This window comes from Sorghum bicolor, chromosome 2 (genome assembly GCF_000003195.3).
Source record: "Sorghum bicolor cultivar BTx623 chromosome 2, Sorghum_bicolor_NCBIv3, whole genome shotgun sequence".
Classification (NCBI taxonomy): domain Eukaryota; kingdom Viridiplantae; phylum Streptophyta; class Magnoliopsida; order Poales; family Poaceae; genus Sorghum; species Sorghum bicolor.
This window is the reverse complement of record NC_012871.2, coordinates 8,982,401-9,008,097: the sequence shown is the minus strand read 5'-3', so window position 1 is coordinate 9,008,097 and position 25,697 is coordinate 8,982,401. Positions and strand designations below refer to the sequence as shown.

At 44.6% G+C, this 25,697-nt stretch overlaps 1 protein-coding gene across 2 annotated transcripts; it reads left to right on the top strand.

Annotated features, from left to right (window-relative positions):
- On the top strand, nt 86-5,480 carry LOC110432910 (ras-related protein RABE1c-like). 2 transcript variants are annotated; one of them, XM_021454116.1, is made up of 9 exons: nt 86-388; nt 2,078-2,113; nt 3,287-3,359; nt 3,470-3,570; nt 3,672-3,737; nt 3,824-3,921; nt 4,746-4,808; nt 4,947-5,039; nt 5,158-5,480. In XM_021454116.1, exons 1-9 carry the CDS (start codon nt 316-318, stop codon nt 5,233-5,235), a joined length of 681 nt encoding a protein of 226 aa, XP_021309791.1. In that variant the 5' UTR covers nt 86-315; the 3' UTR covers nt 5,236-5,480. The 2 variants fall into 2 exon arrangements, with proteins under 2 accessions (XP_021309791.1, XP_021309792.1); XM_021454117.1 differs by lacking the exon at nt 2,078-2,113 and having other exon boundaries at nt 90-388.

Genomic DNA, 25,697 nt, shown 5'->3' with positions numbered 1-25,697 from the left:
GCAGTCACCTCCCCACGTGGCCGTGACACGGTCCGCTCAAAGTCCACGGTGGACCACTTCCACCCGTCCCGTCCCCACCACCTTCCTTCTCTACTTCTCTCTCTCTCCTCTCTCCCCCACCGCACCGCACCGCACCCGATACCCTACCTCACTTCGCCGCCCCGCTTCGACGGCGCGCGCTTCCGACCCGGCTCGTGTTCCGCCCGGCCGGATCCGACGGTCGCTCGCTGCTGCAGCGGGCGCTTGCTGTGCGTCGCGTCGGTTCGGCCGGAGGGAGGGAGGGAGGCGGAGCCTAGCCTTCCCTGGGTCTCGGAGATGGCGGCGCCGCCGGCGAGGGCCCGGGCCGACTACGACTACCTCATCAAGCTGCTCCTCATCGGCGATAGCGGTGAGTGACTTCTTCACCTTCACGCCTCCTCCTCCCCACCTCTCGCTCTCCGTCCGGATCGATTGGTTGTATGCGGTGAGATCTGAGTGCCAAATCGAAGTTGGGTTCTGATTCCTCTGGATCGCTTGTGCGGCTCGGAGGCTGCTGTGTTCTGGTGATTGGGCGGGGCATCTAGAGTGAGGGATCGTGTGGGGTACCGCCCAAAAGCCGCCGCCGCCGCTGTTTCGCCGATGACGTGTCACGGTTTTATTATATAGGAATAGGAATCGAATGGTGTTGGAGCTCCTCTAAAAACTCACTCGCTCTCGGGTTATGGCTGCTTTGCTAGCTGCTGTTTGAGGGCTACATTTACAACCACACAGATAATAATTGAACAGAATTCCATTTGGAGTCTACGATGTGAAGATAACTTAAACTTAGGGACGCTAATTACACAATAAACAGCCTTTGCTGTCTTATCCAACTGTTACTTTGAAATGGTGATCGTCGGTGCTCACAGAAAAGGAAATCCATGGATTTTATGTTAAATAATTCCTACTGCGATAGGAATAGGATGGGCGAAGGAGTGAAAACTCAGTCGCAGGTGACTGTGCTAGTTCTTTCTTTGGTGTCAAACATCCCAGGTCCTATAGTTCATCCCATCATGAGTTCCTTGATCAGTTCTGAATTGTACATTTTTAGCATATGGCCACTAGTAGCTGGTGATGGCCATGTTAACTTGACTGAAACCTCTGTGGGAAAGTTTGGAGTTTCTTAATCATAATCCAGATAAATTATTATTTTAAAGTCGATTGTTATCTTGTACTGTTCTTACTGTGATACAACTACAAGCAACATCATCATCAACAACAAAGCCTTTTAGTCCCAAGCAAGTTGGGGTAGGTTAGAGTTGAAACCCAACACAAGCCCCTAGTCACGTTTCAGGCACGTCAATAGCTGCTTTCCAAGCACTCCTATCTAAACAAACTTACTGTGATACAAGACACCAAAATAATACTTTTGGTGTATTAGTTGTACAAATGGGTAGGGATGTAAATGTTATGGATATTTCCTGACCGACCGTCCGATCGAAGGGCTACAGGTACTGTATTTGGATGCTCAAAGTCAGATATATAGCATGTCAATATCCATTCATATCTTATCCTATATAACTGACACTATTCGTATCTGAATCCGATAAAAAAATCAACTGTATTCAACTATTTGTATCCGTTGGTATCCATCTGTATCCAATCCATTTACATCCCTAAAAATGGGTTCGGTCATTCTTTTGGTTTGTCAGCTACTCTGAATTGAATAAGAGATGTTTCTTGTTATTAGTACAGTCATAACATATTGATTAGTTCGTGCCAGCGATACTTAATGTTTTCATTTTAAATTGCCCAGTCCATCTATTGTTATGAAAATTTATGCGTCATGCTTTGAGTAAGGTGTAAAACTGTGAAGTGCTATCACATTAAATTCACTTAGGAGGAGTTTTTCAAAAGCTCTTATTACTTGCATAACGTTTAAAAACTTGACTGTATTTATTGCCTATCCAGTATAATTGTTGGGATTTTTCTGATAAATTCTGGTGATGATATTTTAAGTTTGGTGTTCAACTTTGTTAGTATTGTTAGCAAGTGTGGCTAGGCAGTAAAAACTACTTATTTGAGGAAATCCCAGAGTGACATTTTCACATCACTGCAGGCCAAATGGCATCATGCTACAGGGAGCATGTTCATGGTGAGAATAGTGTCTGATGTTGTCATGTTGGAGATATGTTCACGTTATAATATCAATGCATATTTGTTCCAAAAAAAAAATCAATGCATATTGTTGAATCTGAACTGGGTTTAGTCACCAAGAAAAAGCTACTCTTAATATTACTTCTCAAAAACTCGAGAAATTTTGAGTCATCCTTCCTTGCATGCTACCATAGTAGTGGGCATGTTTTAGTCATGCCACAATTTTTTTGCTACTTTAATATTCTTACACTGTAACTGGGTTGTGACTCCCCCTTGCTTTTTTTTTGAGTTAGGCAAGTTTGAGGGCTATCTAAGGTAGAAAAAGCAGGTCAAATAAGTAGTGGCCTATTCCAGTGCCAGGCAGCAGTGAGCACAATCTGAAAATGAGAAGGCCAGCCCTCAAGAACTTGATATTTAGGCATGGTAGAAGGGGAAACTGGAGTAGTAATATCGTATTTGGTATGATGCATCTAGTTTACATCATCTTTTTTTTTTACTTAGTACTATTTAAAACCAATGTGACTTTCTATTCTTTAGTCTATTTTTTTTGTTTTCTCCTTGCTCATAATTTTGATTTATTCTCAAGCAAAATAGTAGATGTATTTTCGAGTGTAGGGATTCCATAGATAAAATGCGCATAAGCATTGGCCAAGCTTGTTCCTATGCTGGTTTACACATGCGCATAACAAAATCATGTGGGTACGTACCACTGTGTGTGAGTACGCTTGTGGATCTTACCTTGTATTAGAAAAGTAAGTCATTACTCTATTTGCTTATTTTAGTAGTATTTTTTTCCATTGGGCTTTGGTGATTACAACATTCTTTTGGATTTCGGCCTCGTCACGCTCCGCCACTGCATTCATATATTATAGTTGCATCCGTCCTTGATCAACTAATTTTCTGGACAACTTACCCCACTTGTTAGTTGTTACAAGATAAACATTACTTGTAAAACCAGTAACATAATAATGAATAGAAAGAGGAGCCTACTTGCTAATATAATCATGATAATATCTTCAGATTTTGTTGACTGCTATTGTTGTCAGTATTTCTAATGCTTTTGTGGTTTGTTCATTTATTTACGTTTACTATTGTGTTTGTTGAAAAAAAAATACAACACTTTGTATATGCAAATAACCCAATTCGACTTTATTTAACAATCATCATGTAGGTGTTGGTAAAAGTTGTCTCCTTTTACGGTTCTCAGATGGCTCCTTCACCACTAGCTTTATCACCACCATTGGGTAAGCGCTGCTAATGTATAAAAATAGTTGGTTTTGAGTGGATCATTATTTTCAAATGAATGCTGCTATTACAATAGTTCTAAAACAGTTTATATTTTATCTTTAAAAAGGATTGACTTCAAAATAAGAACAGTTGAGCTTGATGGTAAGCGCATAAAGTTACAGATATGGGATACTGCTGGTCAAGAACGTTTTCGAACTATTACAACCGGTATGCATATACTTGTTTTCTGTCAGTTGAAGCAATGTTGGTCCTTCCATCTTTTTTTTGGGTTAATTATTGTGAATCTGCTAATAATTTTGACTTTGCAGCCTACTACAGGGGTGCAATGGGAATTTTGCTTGTCTATGATGTTACTGATGAGTCATCTTTCAATAGTATGTGCACAGTGCATTTCAACCAAAGTCAATGCTTTAATATGGGCCTTTGGCTTCTCTTCTGACCTTGATGTTACTATTGACAGATATAAGAAACTGGATTAGGAACATTGAGCAACATGCTTCCGACAATGTGAATAAAATTTTGGTAGGCAACAAAGCTGACATGGATGAAAGCAAACGGGTATGTCCTTTTTTCCCTTTATTCTTATTCAATTTTTTTTGTACTTTTATGTTCAGTTTAAACTGGAAAAATGGATCAGTTATGAGGTGGAAAACTTCAGGATATGTTTAACACAATGCACCTCAAATGGCTGTCGTGTAGTCTCTCTAGTCTGCCCAATGTTTGAAAAAACATCATAGCTTTGGCGCGTTGCCTAGATCATAAACATCCAATTAGGACGAGCTGATGGACCTATAGATGGTGAAGAAAACAAGAGAAGTGACTAGGTCAGGATAGCAGAATGGTTGCTGTGGTGTGATTTCATCTAAGCTTACAACATGGTGTCCATGCTGCTTGATTTTGCTTGCCTCTGCTCGATCTTCCCTCCTAGGGTTCATGTGAGGGGTGGTTTGCATGCATAGCATTGGGGGAGCAGATGGACAGTGTGCGCAGGTGGAGCAGAGGTGGTGTGCCATGGAGCAAGGGAGCAGGTGAGAGGTGGTGTGCATGCGTAGCATAGGGCAGGCGAATGACATGAGATTTGGGGAGACAGGAGAGGTGAGGCAGCTGCATGAGAATGAAGGCAGCAGCTGGTAGTGGTGGTGAATTGGTGATAGTGGTAGGGGATTGATGGGAGGTATGGTGTTTAGATGGGCTAGTGGGCTTCCCTGAGGCAGTGGGCAGTGGGCTGTGTGGAGTGTAGACATTCCTCTTCCCTTCCCATTTATTCTTTCATATTTATGTAGATTGCAGCTACATCTCCTGTCTAGCACCTAGTGATCTTTGGATCCTTAAGTTTATTCATATCCTTATTTTTTTTAGTGTCCTTTATTGTCTGAATGCAGGCTGTACCGACTTCAAAAGGGCAGGCTCTTGCTGATGAGTACGGCATCAAGTTTTTTGAAACGGTTGGTTTGGTTTTTATTTTTTATTTCTGCTGTGTTCTCCTTACATCTGTTCTAACTGAATGGAACGACCTGGTTGATACTTGGTTCCCAAAAAGGCTAAAGCTATATGTGTGTGCATCGTGGTGGTTGTTTCTGCAGAGTGCCAAGACCAACCTGAACGTGGAGCAGGTTTTCTTCTCCATAGCAAGAGATATCAAGCAAAGACTTGCTGAATCTGATTCAAAGCCAGAGGTGCAACTTCAATCTTGTTCTTCCTTTTAAAGCTGGTTTCAAAAAAAAAAAGAAGAAGAAGAAACGACTTGCTTCTTCAGCAATGTTGCTTAATGATTAAGGAATTCTATGGTTTCAGGACCGCACGATCAGTATTAACAGACCTGAGGGTGGTGAGGCTTCGGCGTCACAAAAATCAGCTTGCTGCGGATCGTGAGGGGGTTAAATTGTCACAGGGAAAAGGAAGATAAATAGTGTGATACCATGCTTGTAATTTACCCTTCTACCTTTTATTTGGCTGTCATCGTTCTCTTCTAACTTTTAATTGCAATTGCTTGGATTCAGATTTCTCTGTGTTGTAATGTGAACAATTTTAGTTGTACCCCTGGTAGAAATGCAAGTGCTCATAAGTCAATGCACCTTGTGTTAATGGAAATGCTTGCAAAGTCGTTGCAGAGTTTAGGGGCGGCCGTACCAGAACCTGTTATTTTGCCACTGTTCTATACCAGGATTTCGAACTCAGTATATTTGGTAGTTTCAGATTAGTTGGTAATGTATCTAACGAGGTCATTTGCCCTCTGTGAGGCTCGGCATAATCTATCCCAGCCATTATATTCAATCTACTGTTCGCGATAGGGAGGGAGAGAGTCAAGCAGTGACTTGGGCTTTGTTTAGATCTAAAATTTTTTGGATTTTGACACTGTAGTATTTTCGTTTTTATTTGACAAACATGGTCTAATCATGGAGTAACTAGGCTTAAAAGATTCGTTTCGTGATTTACAGGCAAACTGTGTAATTAGATATATTTTTTTATCTATATTTAATGTTTCATGCATGTGCCACAAGATTCGATGTGATGTGGAATCTTGTAAAGTTTTGGGTTTTTGGGTGCATTTAAACAAGGCCTTGGTAGTATTGTCTTTTTCCCTGTCCCAAACAGTGAAAAGAGACCCTAGAAATTACTAAAAGACTGTCCCAAACAGTGAAAAGAGTCACCTCGCTGAAAGCTTTTCTCCTATATATATCTTTGAAGGAGAGCTTTAATTTAGAAAATCTTTTTGTGTTTTCAAACATCGCAATCTCTCCCGCACACATCTATTTGCATATATATATATATAGGCATCGAATTTAAGAACCATCCATTTTTGTTTCTATGTTCTTCGCTCCACCAAACACCACCAGAGCAAACCGGCCTCCTGAATACCTTCTCCTCCACCCGTCGCTTGCATGAGGCACATCGTATGTAGCATTACTTACGACAGAGATCGATCGAGCCGCCTCTCCCTGTCTTCTCCGTTCCCGTTCACGCATTATTACCAGCTAGACCTAGCTAGCACAAGAATAATTAAGAGGACGCCAGCAGCAGCCGGCATGGGCGAAGCTAAGCTGATCCAGGTGACCGTCCTGGTGGCCCTTCTCCTCCTGAGCACTGCCGTTCAGGACGCTGCCGCCGAGGAAGGCATGTTAACCTACCACTTGATGGGGGCCGACCAGGAAAACGGGAGGAACGCGGATCTGTTCCGCCCCGGCCCCGGCGAGATCGCCAATGCCTACAACCGCGGGTGCGAGGCCGTCGAAGGGTGCAGGTCATGAAGGAAGCGCTGATCAACAGGACATATATATATATATATATATATATATATATATATATATATATATATATATATATATAGTAATTATTCCGGTATCTCTGTTCTAAATTGTAACTTATTTTGGTTTTCTAGATATATAGATTTTAATGTGCATATGGATTCTAGACATAGTATGTGTTTAGGTGTATAGCAAAAGTTATGCACATAGAAAAGGTCAAACGACTTACATGTTTTGAATACATGTACATGCTTGAATCATGTATCAACATGACAACATATAATGGAAAAGATTTATAAACTACTTATCTTTTAGACACACCAAGGGCTCTAATTTTGTCAACAAGATGAATCACTACCGGAATCCAGCTCTCTACCGAGTGTCTAGTGGTTTGCCGAGTGTTTTTTTTCGAGCACTCGGAAAAGAACTTCTTTGCCAAGTGCCAAAAGAAAAACACTCGGAAAAAACACTCGGCAAAGTAAATTTCAAATAAAATTTTGAAGCCCTAAACAAATTCAAATCAAAAAGTTTTGAACTACAAAGTTGTATAACTTCTCAAGATCTACAATATTTATTTTGGTCATTTCTTTATTTAACAAAGTGAAAATAAATTTGTTCACAAATTTTACATATCTTATATATTAGTTCTAGGAACTATAAGAGAGATATATAAGATTTGTGAAAAATATTAGAATTACCGTGTTAGATGAGCAAATGACCAAACAACAAAAATAAACTTTGAAGATCTTGATAAGTTATGAAATTTTATAGTTGACAATTTTTTCGTTTGAGTTTATCTTGTCATTCAAAACTGCGTCTTTATTTGAAAATTTTTAATTTTGATTTTTTGAAATGACCTCGGATGGAAAAGCTCCCTAAATAAACTTTGTAACTCTCAAAAAGTTATGAAACTTTTTAGTTGATAACTTTCTGATTTGAAATCATCTTATCATGCAAAATTACATCTTTATTTGAAAATTTTTAAATTTAATTTTCTGAAATTACCTCGGATGAAAAAACTGCCTAAATAAACTTTCTAGGTCTTGAAAAGTTATGAAACTTCGTAGTTGATAACTTTTTGATTGAAATCATCTTGTAATGCAAAAACTACGTTTAAATTTCTCAAATTTGAAATTTAAATTTTGTAAATGACCTCGGATGGAGAAACTCCCTAAATGAAAATTATAGATCTCAAAAAGCAATGAAACTTTATAGTTGACAACTTTTTGATTTGAAATCGTTTAGAGGCTCAAATAATCAATTTACATGTGATTTGGTATAATATATGAGCAACCAAAACGGAATATAGACACAAGTGATGGTGTAGTGCAGTGGATAAGGAGTAAGTTGGTCCAGAAAGAGGTATGAGGTTTGAATCATGGCTGCGGCAAAGTTGCGAATTTAAAAATAGTGGGGAGGTGCTAGTTGATGGAAGACCTCCCCCTAAATTTTTTTTCGGGTTTTTTTTTTTCATTTTTGTCTTTGCCGAGTGCCCGATAAAAAACACTCGGCAAAGACCCCTTTGCTAACTAAAATTTTGTCGTGTACTCTTTACCAAGTGTGGCACTCGACAAAGGTTTTACCAAGTGTATTTAGACCTTTGCCGAGTGCCAGAGACACTCGGCAAAGCCTCTGTGTCCCGTAGTGAATAATCAGATGCACTAAGATCAAAGTCTGTAGAGAGTTTCGGCTATGTCCTGTTGCATCTGGTCCAGCTTGGACACATAAATGACCTTTTGTGAGATCACGTTGAAGAATTAGCACAACTTTATGATTGGAATGCGGACCTTTGGGGGGGGGGGGGAGATACCACATAGGATAATAGAGCAATTGAGTCATAATGACATGATAGCCATGGGCCTTCATACAACTATAGTTAAACTTGAGTTCTCTCATGTTCAGTAGCCTCTTTGGATTCATACAGTAGTCCGTCGGGACTTTGAGTTCATTGATGAAAAAAATAAACACTTGCGTTTCTGCCTCCTTCAAGGTCCATAATGCAACCACAAGTTTCAGCTAGTCATCCTCTTGCTCCACGGGATGCAGCTCCATCCTAAGTCCCAAGTGTTGCATGTATAGGCGTGTATTTAGTGAATCCTTCATTGTCCCCCATGTTGTTAAGCGTGTTACCACACATGTTTTTAGTAATGTGTATGGGATTAAGATACACTCAGGCCTTGTTTAGTTCACCCCAACAACCAAAAACTTTTCAAGATTCTCCGTCACATCGAATCTTGCGGCATATGCATGGAGCATTAAATATAGACGAAAACAAAAACTAATTACACAGTTTGCTTATAGATCACGAGATGAATCTTTTGAGCCTAGTTAGTCTATGATTGGACAATAATTATCAAATAAAAAGCCTAGTTAGTCTATGATTGGACAATAATTATCAAATAAAAAAAAGTGCTACAGTACCCAAAACTAAATTTTTTTCAGAATTAAACAAGGCCAAAGTAGTTCCCAGAAAACTGATTTTTTCCAAATGCTCCCTTCAAGCGCTGCTAATGCCCTGTCCCCCTTCCTAAGGACAACATTGAGTTTGCTTACTTCTCGAAGTAAAGTAGTCCCGTCTCGATATTTTGGAGGTGCACATTTCTTAATAGTCCCATCCAAATGTTTTCTATTCCTGTTGTAAGGGTGATCCTTAGTGATGAGGACATAACACCTTAGAATACAACAATTGGTTATAAGGTGAGCTCGTTCCCACATTTGCATAATGATAAAACTATGAATTGGTTACTACCTAATATTGGTATGTCAAATGTGCTTAGGAACAATGGTGATGATGACAGAGAATGTATATTCCTTCAACAAGACCAATCTCAAAAGTGAAAGCTCATCATAATCCAACATTTGGTTCGTTGGTAGCCCAACACTGCTTCATAGGGTAGGCCATAACTCATCCATCCAGAGGGCGACTAAGGTTAATGAGTACTTTATGGAAAGCTTGTTTGGTAATCCTTCAAATAAATCTAGTCCCACCTTAATATCGTGTTGGCAAGGCCTCCAAATCATCAAGGCACTCTATCACTATTTCTACCGAGAGCCAACATGGGCTTGTTATTCATCCTTGGGATCCTTGCCCAAGTGGGAGCAAGCCCCATGGAGATGGAGAACACACAAAGGAATCCCTTGGACATCCTCCTCCTTGGACACCTCATTAGGAGGCCAGCAAGGGTGTCCAAACCAAGCCGAAGGCCCTGTCCAACTCGAGTTTGAGTCTGCCTCGACCTTTAGGATCAGTCTTCAATAAAACAGACGACCAGAACACATCTAAACTCTATTTTTGATGATCCATATATGGATACAAATACAATTTCCTATTCTAACCAATGACTTGGTTTGAGGTCCAAATTATATTGGAGTCAATGAGAATCATTAAAATAACTCAACATCCAGAATATGTTAGGGTGCTACGTCACCGTCTTTGGTCTGTTGGATAGTGTATCGTCTTTGAGCGTGTTAGGGGGGGGGGGCATCCAGGGGAATGAACCTTAGACCTTATATTCAATCATTGCCACCATTGTGAGGGTTTGGATTTTTGCTTTAGATCAATCTATCTTTGAATAGTCATTGTTATCGGTTTATGAAACCTCACATTTGAGAGCCTAATCATACATCCACAATTAACACTTCATTTGAGTTGTATTTTATATTGTTCTTGCTTGTGTTCTTTAATTTGTAGTAGGTATTATCCTTCTTTGTGAGGTCAACCAGATTGTGACACAATTTATAACCAGAGAAGATGTGGTGCTAAGGTTATAGGGTTCGAATCTTTGTGATCTGAAGCTAGATCAGTGTGTCAATCTAACCTGATGGAAGATCCGAACCCCACCTCCATCACTTACTATACCTAACAAGTCATCGAACCCTTTATCTCTCAATCTGTGCATAGATTTGAACTCTAATAGCATGATGTTGGTTTCTAGTTTTCTCACTAGACAAGTCAGATACAATGGTGTTTTCCCATCTTTTCTCATCATCTCTAGCTTTCTTAACAATCTATCCCTAAGAAGTCTGTCTCTACAACATGCAGTAGCTAATCAATGCCATCATCATACTCAGTGTCATTAACTAATGTATTCCTAACATATTATTAATAGTAACCACACACTAAGATTGGACCTTCTAGGACTAATAAATTACAACAATAACAGGCTTTGTCCTGTCATTGTACCCTTTCTATGACACAACAGTGACGATATAGTTGTGGTCGTAGAAGGTGGGTCACCATCCCCCTTGTGTAACTAATAGACTCAATTATCATTAATCTTAATGACAATTGCATATTTGTCACTAGGTAATATTTGTCACTAAAGATGTCACGACATATTTGCCTAGGTGTTGCCACATGTCTATTGACATGTCAAATATGATGTGGCGGAGGTGATATGGCAGATGATGTGGCACAAACCTAAAAATAATTGTCATAATGAATATGCCCCAATTGTCTCATATGCCATTGGCTATTTTATGGACCCTATTTATTATTTTGAGCTTAGCCCATAATCAAATCAATTTATTATTAGAGAGCGTTCAAATGACCCAATCAATTAACTATCATTCATACTCATATTTGACATTCATATAAGATAATCATGGCCAATACATTTGCATATTTCAATGGATGATAATACGCTCACAACAGCCATGTGTATTTACATAAATCAACAAATGCATACATCAATAACACTGTAGAACTGTACAGAGGTAAACATGATGGCTTATAGTCACATAAATGAAGAGCAAATATTCAGTTGAATATTGGTACTTCAGTACATGCAAAAAATATAGACAGCGCCAAGCAGGTGGTGTCCATCGTCGTCACCTAGGATCTAGAAATAGGGTCACACTATGTTGTTGCATTTGTTCAGGAAGGAGAAATTTTACAAGAAAAGTACTAATCATTTCACAAGTAAACTACCTATGCAGTTATAATAGGTTGTCAGCTTTTGTTTTCTCCAGGGATCACAATGTCTTGTAATAATTTATGGTATAAGACAACCTTTGTATTTGAGCATAAATAGGATGTAAAGCAACAAGACTAATTTGTCATTATTAGCAACAAAAAGGACATGTAGTTAGCATAATCTAAATACATTGGCATACGTGTTGACACCGATTTCCTCATTAGTAATAGCCTCGTGGAGGGCTATGTCAGGCATGGCAACATCATCATTGTTTTCTTGCAGAACATTCTGACCAACCTCCCCATGCATACTCCATATCGTATAGTTTGGCATGACTCCCTGGTAATCAAGTGCGTTCGTATGGACTCAATTTTAACCTGTTTTCTTTGATTTTTGCAATCTTTGCATGGACATAATACAAGTTTTCCATCTCTAGCTTCGGCTTTGGCAGTTGTGAGGACGTTGCAAACATCATCCATGTACCACGTGTCCGTTTGGGACAAATCATGTTGAATATGTTTCAAATTCAGTTGCACATTATAAAGGCCGACTTCTGATGGAGCGAAGCGGAGGCATGTCGCCGGAGGAGGCAAGGTTATTAGCAAAAGGTTACAGTCAGATTCGTGGTATTGACTACAATGATGTGTTCTCTCCAATTGTAAAGCACAGTTCTATTCATACATTTTTTTAGTATTATTGCTTCACATGATCTTGAGCTTGAGTAGTTAGATGTGAAGACTGTGTTTTTACATGGAGAGCTTGAGGAGGATATATACATGGACCAGCCGGAAGGGTTCATAGTGCCTGGCAAGGATAAATTTGTTTCCAAGTTAAAGAGATCCTTGTATGGTTTGAAGCGGTCCCCTCGTCAGTGCAACAAGAGGTTTGATTCATTTATGCTGTTGTATGGTTTCAAGAGGTCTAAATATGATAGGTGTGTTTATATCAAGCATATTAATGGATCACCCATATACTTGTTGTTATATGTTGATGACATGCTGATTGCTGCCAAGAGTAAGGTTGAAATCACTAATTGAAGAAATTGTTGAGTAGTGAGTTTGACATGAAAGATCTTGGTGCTGCTAAAAAAAATTTCGGTATGGAAATTACTAGAGGCAGAAAATCTGGTTTGCTATTTCTTAGTCAGCAAAATTATATTAAGAAAGTTCTTCAGCGTTTCAACATGCATAATGCTAAGGCTGCTAGTATTCATATTGCACCTCATTTTAAATTGTCAGCTACACAATGTCCTAGTACAGATCAAGATATTGAATACATGTCAAGAGTTCCTTATTCTAGTGGTGTTGGGTCTTTGATGTATGCCATGGTTTGCTCTCGTCCAGATTTATCATATGCTATGAGTTTGGTTAGTAGATATATGTCTAATCCTAGTAAAGAGCATTGGAGGGCAGTTCAGTGAATTTTCACGTACTTCAGAGGCACAACAAATTCTTGTTTAAAATTTGGCAAACTGAGAAGGGACTTATTGGTTATGTGGATTCAGATTGTGCTGCTGATCTCGAAAGGCGCAGGTCACTCACTGGAAATATGTTCACAGTTGGCAGTTGTGCTGTAAGTTGGAGGGCTACATGCAGTCTCTTGTTGCTTTGTCAACTACTGAAGTAGAGTACATGGCTGTTTCCGAGGCGTGTAAGGAATTAATTTGGCTGAAAGGTCTGTACACTGAGCTGTGTGGAGTTGATTCTTGCATTAATTTATTCTGTGACAGTTAAAGTGCCATTTACCTTACCAAATATCAAATGTTTCATGAGAGAACTAAACATATTGACATCAAGAACTAAATATATTTTGTTTGCGATGTGATTGATGATGGTAAGTTAAAGGTATGCAAGATCAATATCATGATAATCCTCCTGATATGATATGATGACTAAACCTGTTTCTGTTGCTAAGTTTGATCGTGCTCAAGCTTAGTTGGTTTAGTGAATTAGTCTAAGCCGTGGTATTTTCTTTGTTATGTTCAGGATAAATGTGTTGATTTATGCTACAAAATAAATTTGTCTCAAGGTGGAGTTTGTTGAATATGTTCTAAATTCAGTTGCACATTTGATATGACCGTGCCACCAAGCAAGATGTCACAAGCTCCAAGTCAAGCTATATCCACTCAAGTTTCACATACGCCGACACCAGCTCATGTCATCAATGGACCGATTACACGTAGTCTTGCAAAGAAGCTACAACAAGAGGTCCACACGCTACTTTGTGAGATTTATTTTAACATTAATAAGAATTATATACTACATAAGTGTTGTACCTTGATTGTACTTAGGTATATAGAAGAAGAGAAAGATAAATCAGACCTGAAGAACGGACCAGTGCAAGTTCCAAAAGAAGTAAAAAAATGGACCAGTGGAAGTCAAAAATGGACCAGTGCAAAGAAATCTTTATAACTTTTTACTCATAAAAGCTATGAAGGTCCATGAGGACTTATTGGAAACCTTGTCAAGTCTACTTTCCAATGAATCTAGTGGCGACTAGTTTGGATACTCCATATTGCCTGCAGACTAGAATTAGTACAGAAAGCTTAGAAGGTCAACAGTCTATCGTGACAGAATGTTGGTACAACTTGCCAAGTAAAACTGTACCAATCTACAACGTTTCGTGATGGTTGGCATACATTGCTGGAAAGCCCTTTGAGTCTAGTTTCACACGCAAGAAACGGTTCATCATTTAGACTTCCCAATAAAAAGTTATGGTCAGTTTATTGGAAACTGCTTGGAGGCCAACACTCACGCGAAGCTAGTTCGGGAATCCATTCCGAGGGGACCTTTCACATTGCCTTCCCTCAAAAACTCTATTTCGTTTTCATACCTATCTAGTAGGACTGTTGCTAGTATAAATACGCCCTAAGACTCATTGTAATCTAAGGCTTTTGATAATTGAAATACAGAACCTCTTTTGTTTAGCTGTGTGCTAACAAATATTCAAGAGAGTGATCTCTACCCCTTGCTCTTGTGATTTCCTCGCGGGATTATATAGGCGGTGGCTTCATCCGCTCCCAATTGGTGCTCCTACTCCCTTCAAGGTATTCTTTGATTGATTGTAGGTTGTGTTGGTTGGTTCTTTGAGAGTGTGGTTGGGCGAATCCTCGATTCAGGTTGCCGGTTAAAGATGGTGGTTGGTTTCGAGTTTTATTTGCCAGGTTGCACTAGTTATCGCTGGTTGCAGCAAGTTATCCGGCTATTCTTCAGCTAGTTATCGGTGTTCTTCCTACATCGTGAAGATCGGGACAACATGTCGCATCAACATTATAGAGGCCGACTTCTGACGGAGCGAAGCGGAGGCCCGAGGGTTCCACCGAAGATATGATCTTGTAAGCCGCCGCACAGCATTGTAACCCTACTCCTGATAATAGTGAGGAGTGTTTGCTAGCTGGCGCCCATGGTTTTTCCCTTTGCATTGGAGGGGTTTTCCATGTTAAATCTTGTGTCTCCGCTGTGTTTTGATCTTGTGTTCTTCGTCGTTTATCTGCCGTCATTCTCAACAAATCATATATCCACCTTCAATCCATATCTGCAAAAAAAGATATTTAGACTTCATGCCACATAAAAATGGGCAGAATAATTACAAAGAAATTAATAACAAGTAGAGCTTCATGAACAACGATTCTAGCTCGAAAGTACATCTTATTCTCCACTAATTTAATTTAGTCGCCCTATTTTGGAAAAAAATATTCTACACTAGTTATTAGAAAATTGAAATTGGTAGCCCCATATAAATTGAAAATCATAGCCCCATAAAAAAGTATTGTACACTAATCAAGAACAATTATTCTACTGCATGCCACATAAAAATGAAGACATTATTTAAAAAAAATAAAATTAGAGACTTAATCATAAACAACTATCTGTTGGTAGGTGACATATAGATTAATTAGCTCATCAAAATTGTAGAAGAATCTACTCTACTCCATACAAGAACTAATTATAGCATCACATACTAACAATCATCAAAACCATCATGTAATTAGCTTGGAATTTAAATGGGCTCATATACACCAACCTTTTGGAAGATGGATTCACCATAGTTTACTTGGATGCTTTCCTCAAAATCCAATTGAAAAGTGCTATCCAAAACAAACAACTAGAATGAGAATCAAGCAATGTAGGCATCAAAATAATAGTACAACAACAAAATCAAAAGAGTGGATGCTTGTTACTAACCTTAAAGCAAGAAGATCATGCCTGTGGGGGTATAAACCCCTATACTCTTACGGCTAGACTTGGGCCAGGAGGCTTGGCCCATTACGAGACAAGTTCGAGGCTTGATCCAACTGCTCAGAGTTTTGCGCGAGGAAACAGGACGTGGAGATCAAGCCGGATTCTAGTCGGTTAGAATAGGAATTGATATCATGCTATCTATGGCAATTGTAACCGACTAGGATTAGTTTCCAGATCTGTAACCCTGCCCTCCGGACAATATAAGGAGAGGCAAGGGACCCCCCCTTGGGACACATTATTCTCTCAACACAAATCAATACAGCCAGACGCAGGACGTAGGTATTACGCCCACACGACGGCCGAACCTGGATAAAAAGCTTGTCCGTGTCTTGCGTCACCATCGAGTTCGTAGCTTGCGCACCGTCTACTGATAAACTACTACCGTGGGTATACCCCAAGGTAGACTGCCGACTAGCTTTCATCGACAGTGGCGCGCCAGGTAGGGGGTGTGCGTACACCTTTCCCGGCGAACAAGATGGTTATCGTTCCAGCTTCCGCGGCCGTGCCTGGAGGCCTCACGTTCACCGTCGGCCAGATCACGTGGACGACGCACGACGGCGGCCTCACGACCACGGCTTCGGAAGAAACCCAGATCCAATCTGGGATGACAGCGGCATCGACTCCGACCACACTGACACCGAGCACTCGACCACCGCTCCCTCGTTACAAGGGAAAAAAGGTCGATGCCTCGGACCTTTTCCGAGCTCTTGATCGTGCCGATCTCAGGCTCCTCGAAGCTTCTCAGCTAGTAGATGGGATCTCGCGCCAATCTGACCAAGTCGCGCCAACGGATTCTTTCGACTCCTGCCGGCCAACTCATGTCGTTACACACGAAAGGCTGGGGACGTCTCTGACGATAACTTCTACCCCCTCAGGGCGGTCCGTTGAACTCAAGGCAGACCCAGACCAGAGTTCCCCTTACGGGCTAAACAACTCAGCCGTTTACTACTCACGGCACATCCAATCCCTTTTCAACAAGGCGGGTTGGTTGCCAAAACAGAGCAGTCGACCAGCTCGTCACTACGTCAACATGGTGACAATCCGAGAACTACCGGACGACCAGGCTTCCAGCACAAACTCCAGCACTGGATTCGTTCCCACCGAGGTCATAAATTCTGAGGACGAAGATTACGACCTGGATTTACCACCATACCCTCCGGGTTTCTCTCGCTTCCCGGTCTTTCCGCCCCGGCGGGGAGATCTTGTCTTCAATGTCAGCGGCGACGAACCGGTCATTGATGGAGAGACAGACGAGCAGAGGCAGCTCCGTGAACAGCGCAATGCTGACCGTGCTCGGCGACGCGCGGACGAGGAACGGCAACTCCCGCCGCATAACCTCAGTGACGCTTTCGACATGGTCGGAGATCAGCAAGTCTACAAAACACCAAGTGCTAACGTGGCTGTTGCTATGGCAAACCTAGACCGACTCCCTGATACTCCTGAGTGCTAGGGTGTCTGATCCAGCGTACGCGCACATCTGATCGCCGCGATGGGACAGACAGCCACCTTGCTCAAAAAAGTCCAAGCTATCTCCTATGCAGAGGTCTCCTCCGACCAGACTCATCGCAGCCGGACCTCACCACAGCCCAGCGAGCACCACCGTAGCCGCTCCCCCAATAATCGTCAGAAGGGCTCACGACGTGACAACGGTGGTCGGAACGCCGGCGGCTACCGCGAGCAGAATCGTGGGTGTGGCCAGGAAGTAAACCAGGACAGAGATCTTCGATACAACATCCCTCCCAAGGATGCCCGGGACCGCATCAACAGGCGCGCCACGGAAAGAGCGGTGCACGAAAACCTATGTGGCATTGAGTATGATGCCACGCACGGTCCTCCCGGCCTGAGACAGTTTTCCTCACACCTTCGCCAGGTCGTGTGGCCCCGCAATTTCAAGCTCGAGAAACTCAAAAAATACGATGGCAAGGAAAACCTAGAGAACTGGATCACACTCTATGAGATTGCAGTCCGTTCAGCAGCAGGAGATGAACACGTCATGGCCAACTACTTCCCAGTCGTCCTCGACCAGGCTGGTCATCAGTGGCTCCTGGGCCTGCCCGAGGACTCTTTCGACTCCTGGGAAGAACTGCGCCAAGCATTTATCGACAATTTCATCGCTACCTGCGAGCAGCCTGGGAACAAGTACGACCTCGAGAGGATAAGGAACAGGAAAAACAATCCTCTGCACGATTACATCCGACGATTCTCGGATATAAAATCCTGAAAATTTCTCACGACGAGGCCATATCTGCTTTCATCAAAGGGCTACACTTCCACGAAGCACTGAGGAACAAGCTACTGCGCAAAAGGCCGACGACGATGGCCGAGCTCCTTACCACGGCCAAAAATTACGCCGATGCCGACGATGCAGGAAAGCTCATCCGGGACGATGCGAGAGGTCCCGACCAGCCTCCTCGACGAGACGTCTTCTAAAGGCGTCAGAAAAATTCTCCTAGACAGAGGAAGCCGACATTGCGTTCACCTAGCTCAAAACCTTTCTCACTTCGCCACCCGTTCTCACAGCGCCTCAACCCAACAAGGACCTGCTCCTTTACATAGCAGCCACCGACAGGGTTGTCTCCACGGCAATGGTGGTCGAGCGAGACGAGCCAGGCCACGTCTACAAGGTCCAGAGACTTGTTTATTTCATAAGCGAAGTCTTAAACGAGTCCAAGACCAGGTACCCACAGATACAGAAGCTCATATACACTATCCTAATAACGTCAAGGAAGCTAAAGCATTACTTCAACGGTCATCGGGTCCTAGTAACCACCAGTTTCCCTTTGGGGGACATTTTGCGCAACAAGGACGCCAACGGCAGAATTGTAAAATGGGCAATGGAATTATGCCCATTCTTCTTGGATTTCTAGAGCCGCACCACCGTCAAGTCTCAGGCCCTGGTCGATTTTATCGCAGAATGGACGGACCTCAACGAGCCTTCCGTTTCCGGCATCCCCGACCACTGGTCGATGTTCTTCGACGAGTCCTTAAACATCAATGGCACCGGTGCCGGGATACTTTTTGTATCGCCTAACATGGACAAACTACGCTACGTCCTTAGGATCCTCTTCCCGGCATCAAACAACGTCGCCGAATACGAAGCATGCCTACACGGCATACGATTGGCCGTCGAACTGGGAGTCAAACGCCTCTGCGTCCGCGGCGACTCTGCTCTAGTCATCAACCAGCTAAACAAGGAATGGGACACAACCCACGAGAAGATGGACCTCTACTGCAAAGAAATCCGCAAATGGGAATCCAATTTTTACGGCATAGAATACATCCACGTGGTCCGGGATAAGAACCAGGCAGCGGATGTGCTGTCAAAGTTAGGGTCATCTCGGGCCCAGATCCCGCAAGGCGTTTTCGTTCAGGACATCCACGCGCCAAGTGTGGGCACAGACCTGGTCGAAAAGCAACCTAATGAGGCAATGATCATAGACGACACCACTCCGACAACCAGCAGCCGCGACTGGCGTGCCCCTTTCATCAGGTATATATCGGATGGATCGGGCTTTTAGGATAAAACGGAGAACAAGCGCCTCATTCGATGATCCAAGAATTACATACTGGTGGATGGCAAACTTATGCGAAAAAATGCAAGTTCCGAAGTACTGCTCAAATGCATATCCCAAGATGATGGCATCAAGCCCTCAGATGACATACACGCCGGGTCCTGCGGCAACCACGTAGCCTCCAGAACACTGGTCGGGAAAGCATTCCGAGCAGGTTTCTACTGGCCAACCGCGGTCGCCGACGCCGAGAAGCTAGTCCGGCATTGTGAAGGATGCCAGTTCTTCGCCAAGAGGACTCACGTGCCTGCTCACGAGATTCAAACCATCCCGTCATCCTGGCCTTTTGCCTGTTGGGGCCTGGACATGATCGGGCCGTTTAAGCCGGCCCCCGGCAACTTCACGTTCATCTTCGTGTTAATTGATAAATTCTCAAAGTGGATCGAGTACATGCCATTGGTCAAAGCAACCTCCGAGAAGGCTGTGGAATTCCTCAACCAAATCATACACAGATATGGGGTTCCCAACAACATAATTACCGACCTGGGCACTCAGTTCACTGGCACTACATTTTGGGACTTCTGCGATGACAGGGGCATAGCCGTAAAGTATGTGTCAGTAGCTCACCCACGGGCCAACGGTCAGGTAGAGCGAGCAAATGAAATGATTATCGATGCTTTGAAAAAAAGGCTGTACACAGAAAATGATAGAGCACCAGTGAAAGGTCCTAATATGGCTAGAGGGGGGGTGAATAGCCTATTTAAAAATCTACAAACTCACTAGAGCAAGAGGTTAGTAAATAACAAAGTGAAGCCTTTTTTCTCTAGCTCTAAAGGGGTGTTTGCAAGCCACCTATCCAACAATTCTAGTTGATATAATCACTAGGCACACAAGAGCTATGTCACTACTTACACTAGAAAGCTACCTAAAGTTTCTATACAAGAAAGTAAGCTACTCTAGTTTGCGGGAATGTAAAAGAGATGGTTTGAACTTTATACCGCCGCGTAGAGAGGATGAACCAATCAATAATATGAAGTCCAATCACTGGGAGAAATCCAATGAACAATCATAATGGAGACACACAATTTTTCTCCCGAGGTTCACGTGCTTGCCGGCACGCTACGTCCCCGTTGTGTCGACCAACACTTGGTGGTTCGGTGGCTAAGAGGTGTAGCACGAACCTCGTCCTCACTAGGACACCACAAGAACCTACCCACAAGTGAGGTAGCTCAATGACACGAGCAATCCACTAGAGTTACCTTTCGGCTCTCCGCCGGGGAAGGTACAAGACCCCTCACAATCACCGGGAGATGGCCACGAACAATCACCAACTCATGTCAATCCTCCTCCACTGCTCCAAGCCATCTAGGTGGCGGCAACCACCAAGAGTAACAAGAAAACCGCAGCTAGAACGATCCCCAAGTGCCACTAGATGCAATCACTCAAGCAAATGCACTTGGAATCACTCCCAATCTCACAAAGATGTATAATCTATGAAGGAGATGAGTGGGAGGTGTTTGCTTAGGCTCACAAGGATGTCAAGTATGTTAGAATGCCAAGAGAGTAAGCCCTAAGCCGGCCAACAACTATTTATAGACCCCTCAAGCAAATAGAGCCGTTGGCTCTTTTACTGGGCAAAACTCGGGGTCACCAGATGCTCTTAAAGGGGCACCGGACGCTCAACACCTACGTCCGGTGCTCCAATGTCAGCCACGTGTCGCCTTTTGAACTTCTCGTGTCAGAGTGTAACGGTCACCTACAGTGCACCGGACGCTGAGCAAGATAGCACCGAACGCGTCCGGTGCACACCGGACTCATGCGCAGAGAGTTCCGCAAACCTGCGGGTTACCGGACGCAAGCCACCGGACGCACCCCGAGCGTCCGGTGCTCACCGGACTCACACCCAGAGAGGTTTGCAAAATGCGCGGACACCGGACTCAGACCACCGGACGCTCCAGCTTACGTCCGGCGAGAGGGAGAGAGGAACCCATCCTCTCTCTACCCTTCAAACTCCACCTCCTTCTCAAAGTGTGCCAACACCACAACGTGTGTACCAACAAGTGCACGTGTGTTAGCATTTTCACAAACATTTTCTTTGAAGGAGTTAAGTTAGCTCACTAGGTTCTAAATACATGCACATGAACAAAGACACCTAGTGGCACTTGATAACCGCTTAGCCAAAGAATTCCCCTCTTTATAGTACGGCTATCTATCCTAAATGTGATCACACCCTACATGGTGTCTTGATCACCAAACCAAAACCCTAAGCAATACCTTTGCCTTGATCTCCATAGGGTTTTGTTTTTCTCATTCTTCTTTTCCAAGTTGAGCACTTGATCACCTTGTGGTCATCACCATGATCATCTCTTGCTCCAACACTTAGCATGTACCAACCTCATTTAGTCTACACACACTTAGTATAGAGGTTAGTACTAGGGTTTCATCAATTATCCAAAACCAAACTAGGGCTTTCAACCAGGACGATGGATGAAAGAATTACCAGCCGTGGTCTGGGGTCTCCGAACATAGGCTAGTTGCAACACAGGTGTGTCACCCTACTTCATGGTTTGCGGCACCGAGGCAATGCTTCCGTCAGACATAACCTTCGGGTCTCCAAGAGTTGAAAACTTCGACCAGCCTTCGGCCGACATCGCCAGGGAGCTTGAAATCAACTGCACGGAAGAAAAGCGCTTGCTCTCATGCCTCCGAACAACAAAGTATCTTGAAGCCATCAGGAAGTACGACAACAGGAACGTCAAAGACCGTTCCTTCGTGGTCAGTGATCTTGTACTTAAGTGGAAAACAAGCCAAGAAGGAACGCACAAGTTATCCACACCTTGGGAAGGACCCTTTGTGGTCGCAGAAGTCACACGCCCTATATCTTACAGACTGGCGTACCCAGACGGAACACGCCTGCCTAACTCTTGGCACATAAACAACCTACGGCGTTTCTACCCAAAAGTTCCAAGAACATTTCGTTTGTAAATTTCTTATGATCAGCATTTAATAAACTTTTTCGTTCTTGATATGTATTTCTTTTATATGCAGAGGTGTCGACAAAGTGCAACAACCGCCTTTAGGACGAAAAGTCCTTAAGAGTTATTAACTCGACTCAGTCATACATCACTCAGACAATATTACAGCGCTCAAAACCATGGTCATGACAAAATCAAACTTTATTACAAACTTTATATACAGAGTTTACAATAAACACCCCTCTAGGTGGCTCCTAGTCTATTCCTATAGACTACCCTACAGGCCTACTGCTCGGGCTGATCACCCGCTCGGCCTTGCTGCCCAGTCAAAGGGGTCGGGGCCACCGGCGTCTGGCTGGTTGAGACCGCAGGCGTCGACCGCCCATCTCTGGCAACGAACGCTCCCGCCAACTCTCTGGCCGACCTGTCTGACCCGGGCTGGTCCGGGGGAGTTGCCGTCCCGTAGAGGTTGATGTCGCCGATCACCGACAAGTCAAGCAGACCAACACGAAGGTCGTCTGCCTCCTGCGGACCAACCTCCTTGGGATACCCCCGCTCCAGTCTGGACAGGTCGACCAGAGGGTAATGGGCGCGCACCATGCTGAGGACGTGCGCTCCGGCGAACTCTCCGGCATCCTTGACAAACTGTTGGAGCCAGTCCCACGCCCGCTGCGCCTTCTCGATCGGAGTCAGCTTTGGTGCGTGGGGCTGGTCCTTAGGGAGCTCGGGGCTGATCAAATCAAGTACCGGGGCTACTCCTTTCCAAAGCTTGATGCAGTTGGCCTTCCAGGAGTCCTGGTCCTTGATCAGCTCGTCGAGATGCTTCTTAGTGTTTACTTTGAGCACTGGAAGCCAAGCAGAAAGTTAGTACGTACATAAGACAAGGAATGTCGGCCAAACAAAGAAGAAGGGCATACAGTTCTTACCACCCAACTCCCGATTCTTGTTGCTTAGCTCCTCGCCAGCTCAGCGCCCAGCCTCCAGCGCCCCGGCAAGCTCCTGGTCGAGCTCTCCCTTCTCTTGTTGGAGGCGCGCAACCTCCTCCTCCAAGTCTGCAAGAGCAGTTTCTGGTCAACAAAAATGACCACGTGGCTACATACAGCTGCTCGGAATATACGACAAACCTCTCCTTTGCCGATCCTGGTTGGCCAACCGCCGATTGAGGTCGAGAAGGCGCTCTTCCTGAGCACTCATCTCGGTCATCTTCTCCCAGGCCTCCGACCGAAGCCGGTCCTCCTCCGCGGATAGGGCCTTGTTCTCGGCCACGATGCCCTCAATCTGGTCGAAGCACCTTTTTCGGTACTTCGCCGTTTTCATTGCGCCCTACAAGAAGAATACATACTGAATCCAGGAACAACGCATATAAACTTTGGGCAATGCAGTAGACCAGTTACCTTAACCTCGTCCACGAGCCGCTTCGCTGCGCGCTCCACCCTCGCGGCCTCCTCCGTCTCTGCGAGTTCTTCATGACCAATGAAGTGGTCCCCGCGTTGGCGCCACACGTAAACGTGCTGGCGACCATCTTGGGGACGACCTTGGATCTCCTCCACTTCTTCGTCGAAGGCCGTCTAGGTCTCCTCACCCTCCGCACTCCCCCCCGGCTGTGGTCGCAGGCATCACTGGACCCTGATCCAGGCTAGGGGAGCGCACCGGCGAAGAGGTCCCTGCTCGGGGTGGGGTTGGGCCCCTCCCTTCTTCAGCAGGCGGGGGAGTCGGAACTCTGCTCTCCTCCTCTGCAGCACTGCTCGAGGGAGGCGCCCTCGCAGCCTCTTCATCCCCTGCAGGGGTGTTCGCTTGGGTCTTCGCCAGAACCGGTTGCTCCACGACACTCTCAGCTGCGGTCGTCACCGCGGCCTACTCCTCGAGCTGTTCCTGGGCAGCCTGCTATGCGGCATCACCGACGACAGCCGCCGGCTCGGCTGTCCTCTGCCCAGCGACGTTATCGGGATCAACGTCAGACGCCGCACTAGCAGATACATGGCATGTTACCAATGTGAAATGTTGCGGTAACAAATGCAAAAGCAATAACAATGATAGGAAAAAGTGTCAAGAAGAGATTTTTTCTACTCACAGATCGGAGCGCCTATGCGTCGCCGTAAAGACCCTCCTCCTGGTCCTACCGGTCGCCGCTGTCGCCTCTATCGCCCCAAGACGTGTCGGCTCGGTGTGAGGAGCAGGAGGGTCACTGGTCACCCAGTCGCCAGTGATCGGCGCGACATCCGAACGACTGCGCGGCCTCCAGACCAAGGAAGGCGAGGCTTCCTCCTCCTCGTCATCGTCATCAGTAATCCTGACGAGCCGACGACGCTTCGGTGCTTGGCTGCTCTCCGCCGGCAGTGCCTCTGCGGGGGGTGGGTCAGCCGCCAGTGGTCTTTTCCCGGCCACCCTGTCTTCGGTGGTCGGGGCGGTGCGGTTTTGCTCCTCCTCGCTGCTGGTGTACTACGTACACCGAGCAGCATCGCCCTCCGACAGGTCCACCCCTGCAGGGTTCTCCATACCCGCTGCCAGTGACACATACACTGTGCACCAGTCAACATCTCCTATCTGCAGTTGAACCAAAGACAAGTCAATAACTGGGGACAAGTATTCAAAAATCAATATCAGTAAGTCACATTATTCGTTTACCTTAGGAGCTGGTCGTCCCAGCTTGAAGGCGTGCATCCGATCACTGCCTCGAACAAGGTTGTCGTCTGCGAAGTTGAACAACTCGTTCATCAGCTGCTGCACTTCCGCCTTCTCCAGAACATCAGGAGTCATTCTGGTCGGGTCCTGGCTCCCCGCGTACTCGTATGCCGAGTGTACCCTCTTCTGGCAGGGCATCACCCGACGATAGATGAAGTTACCGACCACTCCTAGCTCGTCTAAGTGGGACCAGTCGATCAGCTTCATCAGGTCTTCCACCTGACCAACGAACGCCGGGCGGTCCGTCCAGCTGACCCGCTTCTCGGAAATGTAGCCCACGTCGCAGAACGTGGAGCTGCCCGGCTCTTCCCTGACATAGAACCACTTCTTGTACCATTCGATGAGAGAAGTATTCCATGGGCAGTTGAGATACCGGTTCTTCATCCCATCACGCAGATTGAGGTATACTCCACCTGCAATCTTGGAGCCTCCAACTGGTTCTTTCTTCCTCAGACAAAAAAGGTAGCGAAAAAGATCGAAGTGCGGCTCAATTCCAACATAGGCCTCGCACAGATGGATGAAGGTAGAGATCAGAAGAATGGAGTTCGGGTGCAGATTGTAGATCCCGATCTCATAGTAAAGAAGAAGACCCTAGAGAAAAGGGTGGACAGGAATCCCGAAGCCCCTCTTGAAAAAATCTTCAAAAACCATGATCTCACCGACACGAGGGTCGGGGTAGCTCTCCCCTTTCGGCGCCCTCCAGCCGCCGAGCTCCTAGCTGTGCAGCAGCCCCATGCCAACGAGGTCGTTGAGGGACCTCGCACTA

What these genes read in the sequence shown, in the direction of transcription:
- LOC110432910 (XM_021454116.1), top strand. Translation starts at nt 316, where the DNA reads ATGGCGGCGCCGCCGGCGAGGGCCCGGGCCGACTACGACTACCTCATC. An exon ending in GCTCCTCATCGGCGATAGCG is followed by an intron (nt 389 to 2,077) that starts GTGAGTGACTTC and finishes ACATCACTGCAG; the next exon opens with GCCAAATGGCATCATGCTAC. An exon ending in GCATCAAGTTTTTTGAAACG is followed by an intron (nt 4,809 to 4,946) that starts GTTGGTTTGGTT and finishes TTGTTTCTGCAG; the next exon opens with AGTGCCAAGACCAACCTGAA.